General features: G+C 40.6%; 1 protein-coding gene across 1 annotated transcript; it reads left to right on the top strand.

The window, feature by feature from the left end:
- The first annotated feature begins 6,225 nt into the window (after positions 1-6,225).
- On the top strand, positions 6,226-7,326 carry LOC124270615 (glycine-rich cell wall structural protein 1-like). The gene has a single exon (XM_046705651.1). It carries the CDS (start codon positions 6,226-6,228, stop codon positions 7,324-7,326), a length of 1,101 nt encoding a protein of 366 aa, XP_046561607.1.
- Positions 7,327-13,025: the final 5,699 nt, after the last annotated feature.

Genomic DNA, 13,025 nt, shown 5'->3' on the forward strand with positions numbered 1-13,025 from the left:
CAGATTCAATGTAAAGTCAAGGTAAAAAGAAGATTAGCTATGTGCGTGACACATCTTCAAACCTCTTGCCAGCTTCGTCTATAGTTGACCTGAAGGTTATTTCCGCTGTCACTGCCTCCCAGAAGGAAATCCCCTGTCAAATTCGTATTCATGACTTGGCCATATTTTCGCCAACTTTGAAAAGCATTTCGAAAGACGATATTGACAAAGGTCTTGCAATCAATGAACGACCCATGCTGCGTTTCCAAGGGCCTTACTTTTATCATCTCCACAACTGCGTTTTGTCATGTGGACTGTCAAAGCTTCTGAATCCACAGGCGTCTTTGGAAACGTTTATTGGTTACAAACGACATCGTGGTGGCTTCTTCTGCTTTAAGTGACAGGCGCACGTCATTGTATGTTTTGCCACATTCGCGAGTTCCCGCAACGTATTATAAACTCAGTCTGGGTAATCAGCCTCGAAGATACATGCAACGTTGTGACAAATGTACCACTGGCGTGTGCAAAAACCGGAATCGCTTTCTTCCAAATGAACGCATTTCTCGTTTGTACAAAAATCAATTATCCAAACTTGTAGAATACATTGTGTCGGCGTCTTATCCTTACGAGTGCCCTGAATAATATAAAATTAGGACATTTTAAAAAGAATTGCACCCACAAAACTAATAGTATTAGTTCATGTAATCATTTTAACGTTTGTTCGTTATATCGTTAAATCGCTAATATATATTTTCAACTGAGGATTGTGAATTTTATTTTACAAACGTCTCTTATCAATGTTACGATAGAAAGATTGAGTGAGTGAGTGAGTTTAATTGTACGCAATGTATAGCAATATTCCAGCAATATCACGGCGGGGGACACCAGAAATGGGCTTCACATATTGTACCCATGTGGGGAATCGAACCCGGGCCTTTGGCGTGACGAGCCAACGCTTTAATCACTTGTCTACCACACCGCCCCGTTAGAAAGATTGAAATCGTAATGTTGAAATGTATCCACTCACAGGTCAAACAGAATTATGAAGCATTTTCAGTTTGAGTTGTCTCAAAAGCCTTGTATTTAGTGATAATATTTGGCCTTTTCCTTAGAAAACCAATTATTTGATGAGCACAAGTCCACATATTATCCAATCCAATTGATAAATTGTTGTTTCGAAAACATCATCGGTTTACGCGTGAACTGTTACGTTGAAGGGCTGTTATTGGACGGAGAGAAATGAGAAAGTATGGTGTCATTATGCATCAATGGATAACCCATCCAGATAATTTTCAATCAAAATTTTTGTCCAAAATAGGAATACGTTTCCATACCGAATGATTACATTTAACCAAACAGGTCAGGCTTTCGTTGTCTAAAGTTTGAAATATTCCCAAGTGTTCCAAATTAGGTCATTTATAACGATAAACGTAGTTTTTAATTTAATGGAAACGTGATATGTTATCATTTTTAGTTATTGAAGTGCTCAATTGCTGGGATTGAAAAACATACTTCAAACGACATAGAAACATTTGTGTCACAAATCAAAAATATTCTAACCATTCGTAAATATTATTGGTTCTGTTCGAATGTGTGTGGGCATAGCGAAAATATTTTATTACCCACATCTTTATGAAGTGAAGACTCAATTTATTTCCACAAGGAAATTTGAATTGAAATAAATGGATGATTAGGTTTATGAGCTATCATAAGAAACAGGCGTATTCCGGCATCAGGACTTGCGAGAGTTTTTCTCAGGATTCCCGTGACACGGTCTTGATAATAGGGATTACGGTCCATGTTGACTTTCAAAATCCCTATTTTCTCAAACTGAAAAAGAAAAATCTCGTGGTAAAGGCCTTGCTATTTTAGGGTTATGTTTCTCTGAGCAATTTCGTATTTCTCTTGGAGTAATGGAACTGATTTCTCGCGAGCGGCCATTAAAAGAATCCCCCGTCTTTGGAATCCAGCCAATCAGAATGAAGAAAAAATTAAGTGCATTCTAATGCCACATTTGGCGCTAGATCCGGTGTTTGTTAGCAAGGATATACGTGGGTATGGATTGTACAAGCAATATTGAACAGAGACATCAATTTTATTATGGATGTTCATCAGCTCCACCATATCAGCATCCACAGATAAATACAAATTATTTATCTGCCGGCGAAGATATCGCAAATGATGAGGATTTCACACGTTGCTCCCTATTTCAAAGCTGCTAATAAAAACGGGGACGGTACCATTATCTAAATTTTCCTCGCGAAAGGATTTCATGGCGCTGTTGATCACGCAGGCGGAAAGTTTACAGATATAAATGGACTCAACATGAGCCGAAATGCCGGAATCAAAATAGATTGACAAAACATGCCCTCTTTTATTCCCTTTTTAACCACGTTAGACCACGCGTTCTTGTTGGCTGGTATTATATCCTCCTCAGGCTGAAGTATCCTCTCCCTTCATCGTACTGGTAACACATACAGCACATTGCCTATAAATCGTCAACCATTTATCGTCCTAATTGACGAAGTACATATGGAACTAGTTTTATTGTAGATTTACGTGAATATTGCAATAAAAATGGAAGGCGGAATTAATAGTGTTTTTATCCGGAGGAAAATCGATGCTGGACAACTGTTAAAGCGTCGTTATATATTAAGAGGAAATTTATTGCGGATTTGCTAGGATTTGCTTTGTTATAGAACAGACATATTTATCGTTTGTCGATTGGGAAGATGGTTATTCTCTGAATGCTGCGTCATAAATAACAACCAAATAACGCTGCTATCGAAATTGGCGAGATAATTTTGACGATGGTGAATGCTGAGTGGGGTGATCCTTTCTGACTGAATGTATGTGTATTTCTCTGTCAATGTCTGTCCGAAAGGTAACAGATTAATATCAGTACTTTGGCCACATGGCCTATTGTACAACTACACGTCAGAATACGATTTGGTCATGTGTGGGACCTGGTATTATATACATTTACTAGACATAAGGCAACAGATTTATTAACGTTCATATTTGTACAATTTAACAAATTTATCATACTTTGAGTAGAAATAATAAAATTGTTTGGCAAAAACCTACTCCTTAGAGATGAATACTTACTACAAACAAATAATACATGAAGCTCATCTTCCTTACCACGGTAACAATGAGGAAAAATTGTATTTTACATTTTCAAAGTACCAATATGTCAGAATGAATAATGCCCATTCATACAAAAACCCGTCAGAGAGAGTGCTATTAAAGTTTTCTAATAAATTAATGTATCACGAAATTGTAAAAAGCAAAGTCTTAGTGTGATGACAATATCGCAGTAATTATGTTTATCTAACAAGCAAATAAAAGCGGACTCAACGACATTTAAGTCTTTGGCGTTCGGTATAAACCCACCATTAGCTTCAGAGTTGCCATCACTTGTAAACGGAAGTTACGCTTGTCCGATAGTTCGCCTTGGGCGTCCCTCGCCAGAACGACCACAACGAGGAGGTTTGGTCCGGAAAGGCCGTAGGCATAGACTTTACACCCGGAACTCTTCACAACCTCAATGTTGCTATCACAATATTTGAAGGGAGAAACTCGTGGCAATTATTCTGTGTACAAACCAGCACATAAATATATTTAATAGAAAGTCCGTTCATTATTGTAAGTACTGGCGTTGTCACTGTAATTTGTTCAAATTAGAAAACGTCAGTGCTTGTTAAAATACAATTCACACAAAAAATAATGGCAGGTCATAAAAGTATTATATTGAAGTAAGATATGTAAACAAAGTAAGTTTGTCAGATATAATTTGGGTCACCACGGACAAATTTCAGACACAGTTTGTCATTTGATCAAAGTAACTGATAATTTGATAACACAAAAAGTAAATCTTTATTCAAGATAATGATGACGTTAAAATCTGCATTTTCATCAAAGCAAAAGGTCACTGTAGTTAGTGTGTTTCTATACATTGGTTAATGGAATTAATGTACCTGAATTAATGCAACTGCATGAACGAAGAAATGGTGGAATAATTTGTTCACCTGATATCTGATATCGTGACGAAGAGTCTGTAAAATCGTTTGCATAATAACTATAACCATAAACAATAATCATAAGTAATATACGGTTCCGACTGTCCGACTGACCCGGGTTCGATTCCCCACATGGGTAAAATGTGTGAAGCCCATTTCTGGTGTTCCCCGCCGTGATATTGCTGGATTATTGCTAAAAGTGGCGTAAAACCATACTTACTCACTCACTCAATATGAATTAGTAATGATGCCCGCCATCTCCAACTAATGCAGTGAAACAATAATATAATTTAGTTAAACAACTAATACTACCTTTTCCTAATATTGTTACTGTAAGTGAGTGAGTTTACGCCGCTGTAAACGGTATTTCTAATACATAACGGCGTTACAGCTTGTGATACGAATGGAAAAACCGAATCGGTTTCATATTTCAAGAAATTAAATTATATTTCTGCAAACATGTTATGATGTCACATGTATCAACACATGTAATAATATTTCACTAATTAACCTGATCGCATATTCCTGCAACATATAACAGCCGTTTTTCCCAGTTCAATTTTCCGAGCCAGTATTCTATTTCCCTGACAAATTAATTTCAGAAACTCGATCAATCACCGCGTATTGCTAAGAAAGAAAAGGAATCGCGGTTATCAACAAAAATACATTAGCTGATTACAAGCGTCAAGTTGATAGAGAGAAAATCCAATCTGTTGTGATTCGGCCTGGGATTTCCACCCAGTTGGGCTCCACTCATATGTAGGCTGTCATCTGAGGTTGCAACAGTTTGGAAAACACAGATTGTGATTAGTTGTTAGGGTATTACAAGCAATGACCGTTGACAGAAACAGGAAAATAGCATTTGATAATGCCACACGCTCGAGGGTACAGCCTTTATTTGCACGCACTCATATCTGGGATTAATCACTGAAATGCTGTTCACGCAGGGTTTTCGCTATTTGATAGAGAAAATATTTAGAAAGCATATTACTTTAGGATATTGAAAAATCTTTTGACTACAGCTGTTGAAGAGATGAGAAAGGAAGATTAAAACCTGGCATAATGAGGCTTGTTAAAATTGTACTTGAAAATTGATATGTGGCAATCTGATACATCTCCTAATTAATTCCTGATACCTGATGACGAATTTATCATTGGTGGTGGTTGTCGTTACTGTTGAAATAATTAGCAATTTCCATGTCTTCATAAATGAGAAGAAAATAGATAGTTTGATTAAGGCTATTATTCATAAAGTGAGCGTGAGTGAGCTTTTTTACGTCGCTTTTAGAAACATTCCAGCAATATCACGGCGGGGAACACCAGAAAATGGCTTCACGCATTGTGCCCATGCGGGGAATCGAACCCGGCTCTTCGGCGTGACGAGCGACCGTTTTAACCACAAGGCTATCCCAACTGCCCTTATTCATACACAGCGGTGCGTGAGTGAGTATGGCTCAGCCCCGCCTTTAGCAATATTCCAGCAAACACGGTAGGGGACACGAGAATTGGGCTTTACAAATAGTGCCCATGTGATGAATTGAACACAGGTCTTTGGAGAGAAATGTTGTAACCACTAGGCTACCCCACCGCACTTACACAGTACACTACGTCTAGGACGAACGCGCTTATAATGAAATAACGCTTAAAAGGAGCTGTTCCTTTGGTCCCAGCCACTTCATATCTATTTTCGTCGAAATGCGTTAGTGATAATATGGAAACAATTAACAACTTTTGATTTGACAGTTACCGTAAGATCGTGTGGCATCCTCATCTGTCAATGCATTTGATGAAAAGCTTACATTCACACTATTGGATCTCATTTCAATGAAATACATGGAGCTGAAGTCACATGACCGGCACGCGGAAGTGTTGTTTAATGGATTAAGGTGTGAAGAGCAATTAAATAGCAATTACGATTTTTATTGAATACGACTGCAGTAACCCACTGCTACCTGTCAGCGTTACATAATAAGGATCGGGGTTAATCGTTTTGGTTGTAAGGATCGGTTGCAATTAATTACTCTTAATGGATTTCATCATATACAGTTTAATGACATGTAATAGACTACGGGCCTATATAAACCTGAACAGATCCGTTTCGGTCATTCTCGTCTTCTGCTGTAAGATCTGCTCATCTCCCACTTGCATCATGTGTTTCCTCGCGGTTACGCTCCTTTCCATCATTGCTCACTTGACCGCCGGTCAAGGATGGGGTGGATCTAACATGGGGGCTTCATCTGGATGGAGTGGGTCCTCGAATTCCCAAACTACTAATGCCGGTTTTGGTAATAGTGGATGGGGAGCTGGCACCGGAGCTGGATTTGGGACATCAGGATTTGGCACCGGTGGCAGTGTTGGTACAGCAGGATTTGGCACCGGTGGAGGTGTTGGCAGTGCAGGATTTGGCAGACCAGGATTTGGCGCCGGCGGAGGCGTTGGGACACCAGGATTTGGCGCCGGCGGCAGTGTTGGTACAGCAGGATTTGGCACCGGTGGAGGTGTTGGCAGTGCAGGATTTGGCACACCAGGATTTGGCGCCGGCGGAGGCGTTGGGACACCAGGATTTGGCACACCAGGATTTGGCGCCGGCGGTGGCGTTGGCACACCAGGATTTGGCGCCGGTGGTGGCTTTGGGACACCAGGATTTGGCATCGGTGGTGGTCACATCGGAACTGGAGGTCTTGGCTGGGGCAGAGGTGGCTTTGGAAGACTCAACAGCTTTGTCAACCCCATGCTCAACACAACTATAACCTGCACCTTTTCAAACACTGGCATCACTGGCTCCATTACCCTGAAGAGGCAGCAGAACTGGGGAGGATGGGGAATGGGATGGGGACAAACATCAGGCAGAAATATCGGTGGATCACTCGTCATCAGAACATCAACCGTTTCCGGAACCTACAACCTTGTTTTCACTGAGCGATCCCGTGACGGAACCAAAACTTCCGACAGTCTTGGCCCAGTAATCGGGGCCACCCAGTGGGGCCAGTCCAGTGGATGGGGAGGCCAGTCCAGTGGATGGGGAGGACACGGATTGAGAAACCTGTGGAGCAACCCTTGGTCCAACACGTTCGGCACTGCCAGTTCCAACACACAGGGAGTCGCCACAACCGTCACCCTTTCAACCAACCAAGAAACCGTCGTCGACCTTGCATCTGCTAACTTACCCTTCAGGGACCTTAATCTTTACGGAGGGCGTGGTCTTGGACTGTGTGCCACTCTGACCACTGACACCAATGGCCGTACTGTCTGCGCAGATCCAATCCTTGCCTGCTGCACACTGGGCTTTGACAACCAGGACGCTGTGACGCCTGCAGCTCCCTAAGGACCAAGAATAACCCTCATGAACATTCACAGTCGGAACAAGAACTCGTTAACAGTGACACCTACCTCTACTTTCATGCATTTATGCAGCTCCGTCAATGTCTCTGTCAATGTTTGAAACTATTTGTCTGACAAGAAAAAGGTTTCCTTAACTTCAAGAACTAACAGTGTGTGCACTTCAAATTTTCTATTTCATTTTGTGACCGTGAATGATTTAGCAACATATATGTGGTTCTGGTATACAGTAAATAAACTTCAAAAAGAAACAAATTGTCTTTTGTTAATACATTTGCTATTTGAAAACTGATCACGATCGGGTGCTTGAATACGACCCTGAATGAGGAACATCTGACAGGAACCAAGGTCACGATGGATATTGCAATTGGTTTAAAAAATCCAACTATAGTACTACTTAGCAACTGAATATCTAGCTCATCTTAATGTTTTACTTCATTTCACAAGCATGCTTTGAAGAACTTTCGCTGCAACAAACAAAAACACAATTCATTCCATTAGCTCTCGGGAAATAGTATTTGAGGAAAACTACCGATCCAGGTCAGTAAGTAGCTATTGTTTGAGGATTAGATATGACATAAATGTTATTCATATACTCCAATGTACAGTTATACAATCGAACAGCCCCCACGGTTCATACCCTATAGGTTCACAAACGCTGTATTTGAAAAAAAGTAATAGACATTGGGTGCACTCGATAATGAACAGCCTGCAGTATAAAACATACTTCCGTGAAGTATTAATTATTCATTTCAGAGTTGTAGGGGACTTTTTAGACATTCGACAAGTCGACATTCTAAAATCAATATTCTTCCTTCCTCCAACAGAAACAGCGAAGGGCGAATATTGTTTGACCTATATTGTACAAGACGTTTATTTCAAATTCGATTACTTGGAACCTCAAATAGAAAGTCACAAAAGCAGCAAATGTCAAAAACAACGTCTATTGGATCACGCGTCTTTCACAAAATGGCAGAATGTTTGAAACATGGTAGTTCGGTCTGGTCTAACAATGTCTGTCGGAGATCCAAGATGCTCAATTATTCGAAGTGAATTTCGTGGTCACATGAAAAAGAGATAAATGTAATTCCAGTTGACTGAAAAGTATCACTCCTGTGAGACATATAAAATTAGAAATGTCATACTTTGACAGGAAACGAATTACTATTCTAGGTAAAGATTGCATCTGTCAAAAAGGACATAAGATCACACAGTAGTCGGGCGAGATAAGGCGCCTCGAGAGCATGGAGAGATTGACTATCTACTTAAATCATCACCTTGAAGTACGGCATGGCCTCAGGTTACGAAAACGGTGGGAGACGAAATGAGACAATAGCAAGACATATGCGTTGTGTTTCATCGTATAAGTATATACTCTTCACACATCTCATTTGAAATTTTATCATGACATCGGTATTATTTTATTATTGTTCAGAGTCTGTCGTCGTCTTTTCTACCTTCATAATAGCTAAACAACAGACCTCGTCCAAACAGATCATGCCCTATTCCAAATACGTGATCCATTAAAGGTTGCCCAAAGTGAGTGAGTTGATTCCAGCAATATCATTGCGGAGACACTTGAAACGTTGTAGCTACTGGCAATAGATCCCGGGCCGTCGGCTGTAACGAACGAGCGCTTTAAACACTAGGGTTTCCGATAGCCCCAGGTTGCAAAGAGAAAGATTTAGAGATTATTACACGAGCAAGTGTGCCATACGTCTTATACGAAACGAGTGTGAAATTTTGTATTTTGCACGAGTTTCGTATAAGCAACCATATGCCACACTTGCATAATTTCTTTATTATCCATTTTATTCATGTAGGTTTGTGCAGTAAAATACGGTAAGCAATTGTGACGGCCTTTTTCATTGACGTCACATTCAATTGTTTAATGACGTCACATACGACGAAAGACAGTAACAATGATTGCTAGGCAAAGGTGATTTGTGCACATATGCACATATTATATATATGACATTGGTTATGTTTCACCATATGGGTAATAAATGATGTATTAACGAAAGTATACTTCTAACAGTTTCAAACATACATGACGTACGTTTTTGTGAACTGTATAGTTAGACATGTCCCGATATATACTCAGCAGCAATAAAAACGTCAGTACGAATTCAAAATTTGATAGGCACTGTAATCAAATCATTACAGAAATGGAAATAATAAGCGGATCAAATTTTTTTGTGTGTACAATATCTTTACACATCAATGAATAACTCAGCACAAGTCCATTCAGACTCATGACTTCAGTATCTAGTGTGACCACCTCGAGCGGCAATAACTGCAGCACAGCGTCTATGCATGGAGTGCACCAATCGATTGACGAAGGCCATTGGCACCTGGAACCACACTCGGAGAAAGGCCTGGCGCAATAAATCGACTGTGTTCGGCCTTGGTATGACATTATTCAGTCTCCTCTGAATTTCATCCCAAAGATGTTCAACTGGGTTTAAATCAGGACTAAGGGCTGGCCACTGCATAATGTTGACACCGTTGTGCTATAGGAAGTCCCGTGTAGCTCTGGCAGTATGGGCCCGGGCATTATCATGCTGGAAAATGTTGTTCCGGTGACGTGCGAAATGTGGTATGACGATGTAGCGCACCGCTGTGATGCCGCCTCCTCTCCCTGGACCAAGGTTCTGGAACACCACAGGACCCACTCTCTGGTTCAGGCCTATTCCACCCCATACCATGATGCTTGCACCTCCCCATGAGTCTCTTTCCATAACACATTGGTCTGAGTAACGCTGGCCACGTCGTCGCCATATACTTGTTCTGTCATCTGCAGTTGATACGCAGTACCGACTCTCATCTGTGAACAGAACAGTTCTCCATTGCCTGTATCTCCAGTTTTGGTGTTGTAGGGCAAACTGTAGACGTTCACGCCGATGACGAGGGGAGAGGATAGGTCCACGGTAAGGTCTGCGGCAATGGAGGTTCCTGCTGTTAAGACGTCGGCGTACTGTATCAGTACTGATTGGTCTTCCGTGTGTTCCCACTGTCTCAAGTCAAAACACTGATTACACAAGTCTCGTTTCCTATTGACTGGGTTCCGTCCTATTGCGCAACTTAGTACAATAACCAGTCCAGAAGTTTGAGACCAATTCATTTAACTGGATACATAAATATTAATCAGTATTATTTGATACATCTAAGCTCTTGTATATTGCAACACTACGCTCCTTCTTATCCTTGCAAACACGTCGTGCAGCGTGCTCTGTCGTACAGCGAGCTCTGACAAACGGAAACCTGGAAATCGTGGAAATCTCAAAACGAGGCTCTGCCGCTAGAAACGTTTGGCGGTCTGGTACGGAATTGATATTATATTAATCACATTGTGCGTTACAGAACTATACTGAATAAGCTCAAGAAACGCATAACAGGTGTAACCAGGTGTGCCAGATGCATTGTGAATCATTTTACGACCTCATCAAAGCAGGGTCAGTCTGTGGCGTCTCAGTTGAGCTCATGCTGCCTACACCTCGCCATGAAATATAGAAATACGATGTTATAAAAGTTTAAAATTAAAATTCATTTGTAAATACCTTTTTCTTATGAAACAAGAAATTGGAATGCAGTGTAACCATAGTTGTTTGTGATGTCTATTTTCTCTTTCACACGAGAAAATTCGGATCGGCTGAAAAGTAGAATAGGTTAATGAGACTCATGTTTCGGTTAGGCGTGCTGTTTCGGATGCCTACATGAAGACATTCTGTACATGCTGTCGCACAACATGGCGGTCTTGTCGTCTTGTGGTCACCCTTGGTCTGTCAGTACGGGGGCGATCATTCGTGGTGTTGGTGGCCCGGAAACGTTGCTGCAGCCTGTAGATGGTCCGAACGTTGACCTGGAAGTGATTAGCAATGGCTTGTGCAGTGTGGCCAGCTTCAAGTCTTCCTAGCGCCTGGTTCCTCTGAGCTGTCGTGAGAAGGGGCATCCTGCTTACGTTGTAATGTGAATGTTTCAACCAGGTTTGGGGGTGCATTTTATAGGGCTGGTCCTTGTGAACAGCACGTGCAGCATGAGTTGCATGAAAAACATGGAGAACACCGTACAATCTCCGAGATCAGGTTGCGTTTTTGAGACCACTTCCTGGTTTCCATTCTGAGTTTGGGAAGGAATGTCTTTGCTCAGGTAGAGTTGGAGATGTTGTAAAAAATATACAATCAAAACATTAAATGAGTTTTACAGTTATCTGTTTCTTCGAAGGAAAATTCCAAACTGACGTTTCTTTTGCTGCTTAGTATATAATGCAAACGTAAGTCATTATAATATTCACGTACACAGAAAACATGATCTTCGGTCACAATGAGACCCTTACTGCAGTAATTACAAATGCTATTTTGCAAATCTACTTTTTTCTTTCGTAACATATATTAACTTTGAAATTATTTAATTAATGATTAATTATTAATTAATTAATCATTCAACCATGACCAAGGCTATTAAATACCTCCAGCTTACCATCAAATCAATCAAGACTCCAATCAGTGGTAATCTTTTAAGTTACCCTTTTGTTTGTACTGAAGGTTTCACCTTTTACTCCTTGGATCAACCGGATTGTGTACTTAACTGGCTTTTCCACTCTATTCCAACCGCACCCCAGGCCAAAAGTTCTAAACTGCCTTGTGTATTCACACCCCAGTCTAAGCATACTTCAACACTCTTCAAGAATTATGTATTTACTTTGCAGAGTTGCGCCCTTTGGATACGCTCGAAAAACCTGTTTCCGGGTTCGAATCCCGGTTCGCCAAGCTTAAGTTTTAAGGTTTGTCAGCAACATACACGGGTAGGTAGGTAGGTAGGTAGGTAAGGTTTTAGGGCGACCTTGGGCCTCAAAAGGCCTATATGCGCCCAACACTTAACAAACTGTTATATCTATGTTCAGTTAAATAATGTCATGCTTCCCCGTTTTAACGAGGAAGTCTAACACAGCTCTTTGTATGCAACCATACATTAAATTATCGCCAAGTATAGTGTTCATTGTAAAAATGTTTTGGGTTTTGTTAAGCACAGTTTCTTTAAGAGCATGGCGTGGTTTTTCATGAGCTGGACATTCAATGAGATAGTGCTGAACTTTTTCTGGCAGTGTAAGTTACAGCATTCACATAGATGAGAGAGGTCTTTATCTAAAATACTTCTATATGCCTTCAATCCACAATGTCCTAGCCTGAGGCAAGTTACATGTGTCTACCAGTAGTTTCAATGTCCCATTTATTTTGCCAAGATGTATTTATTGAAGAGGAAATTACAAACAAGGAATCTCTTGGAATTTGCTTAATAGATTAAATATCTGGCTGCTGAGCGTTGCAAGCCATCTTAGCAAGTTTGTCAACTTCTTCGTTTCCAGCTAACCCAACATGTGCTGGAATCCAAACAATATCACAGCTGATGTACATGGAGATTAAAACAGTATCAAGATACAAGATGTCATATGGTATGTCACACGGTCATCACTTTCGATTTACCTCCCATATGAAGCTAACACATCGTGGGATAACTAGAACACCCTTAAAACCGGCGTTGAAACCCATCTGCCTTAAAACTCAACAATGAACATCAGACACACAATCTGGTACAGTTGACAATTGTGTTATCATATGATGTGTTAAGGTATCAGTTGTATATTATACATGAATGCCTAATCATTTATTAATGATAGTTTGAGAG

The sequence above is a fragment of the Haliotis rubra genome, unplaced genomic scaffold (assembly GCF_003918875.1).
Source record: "Haliotis rubra isolate DU_JTF1 unplaced genomic scaffold, ASM391887v1 Scf102, whole genome shotgun sequence".
In the NCBI taxonomy this organism is placed as follows: domain Eukaryota; kingdom Metazoa; phylum Mollusca; class Gastropoda; order Lepetellida; family Haliotidae; genus Haliotis; species Haliotis rubra.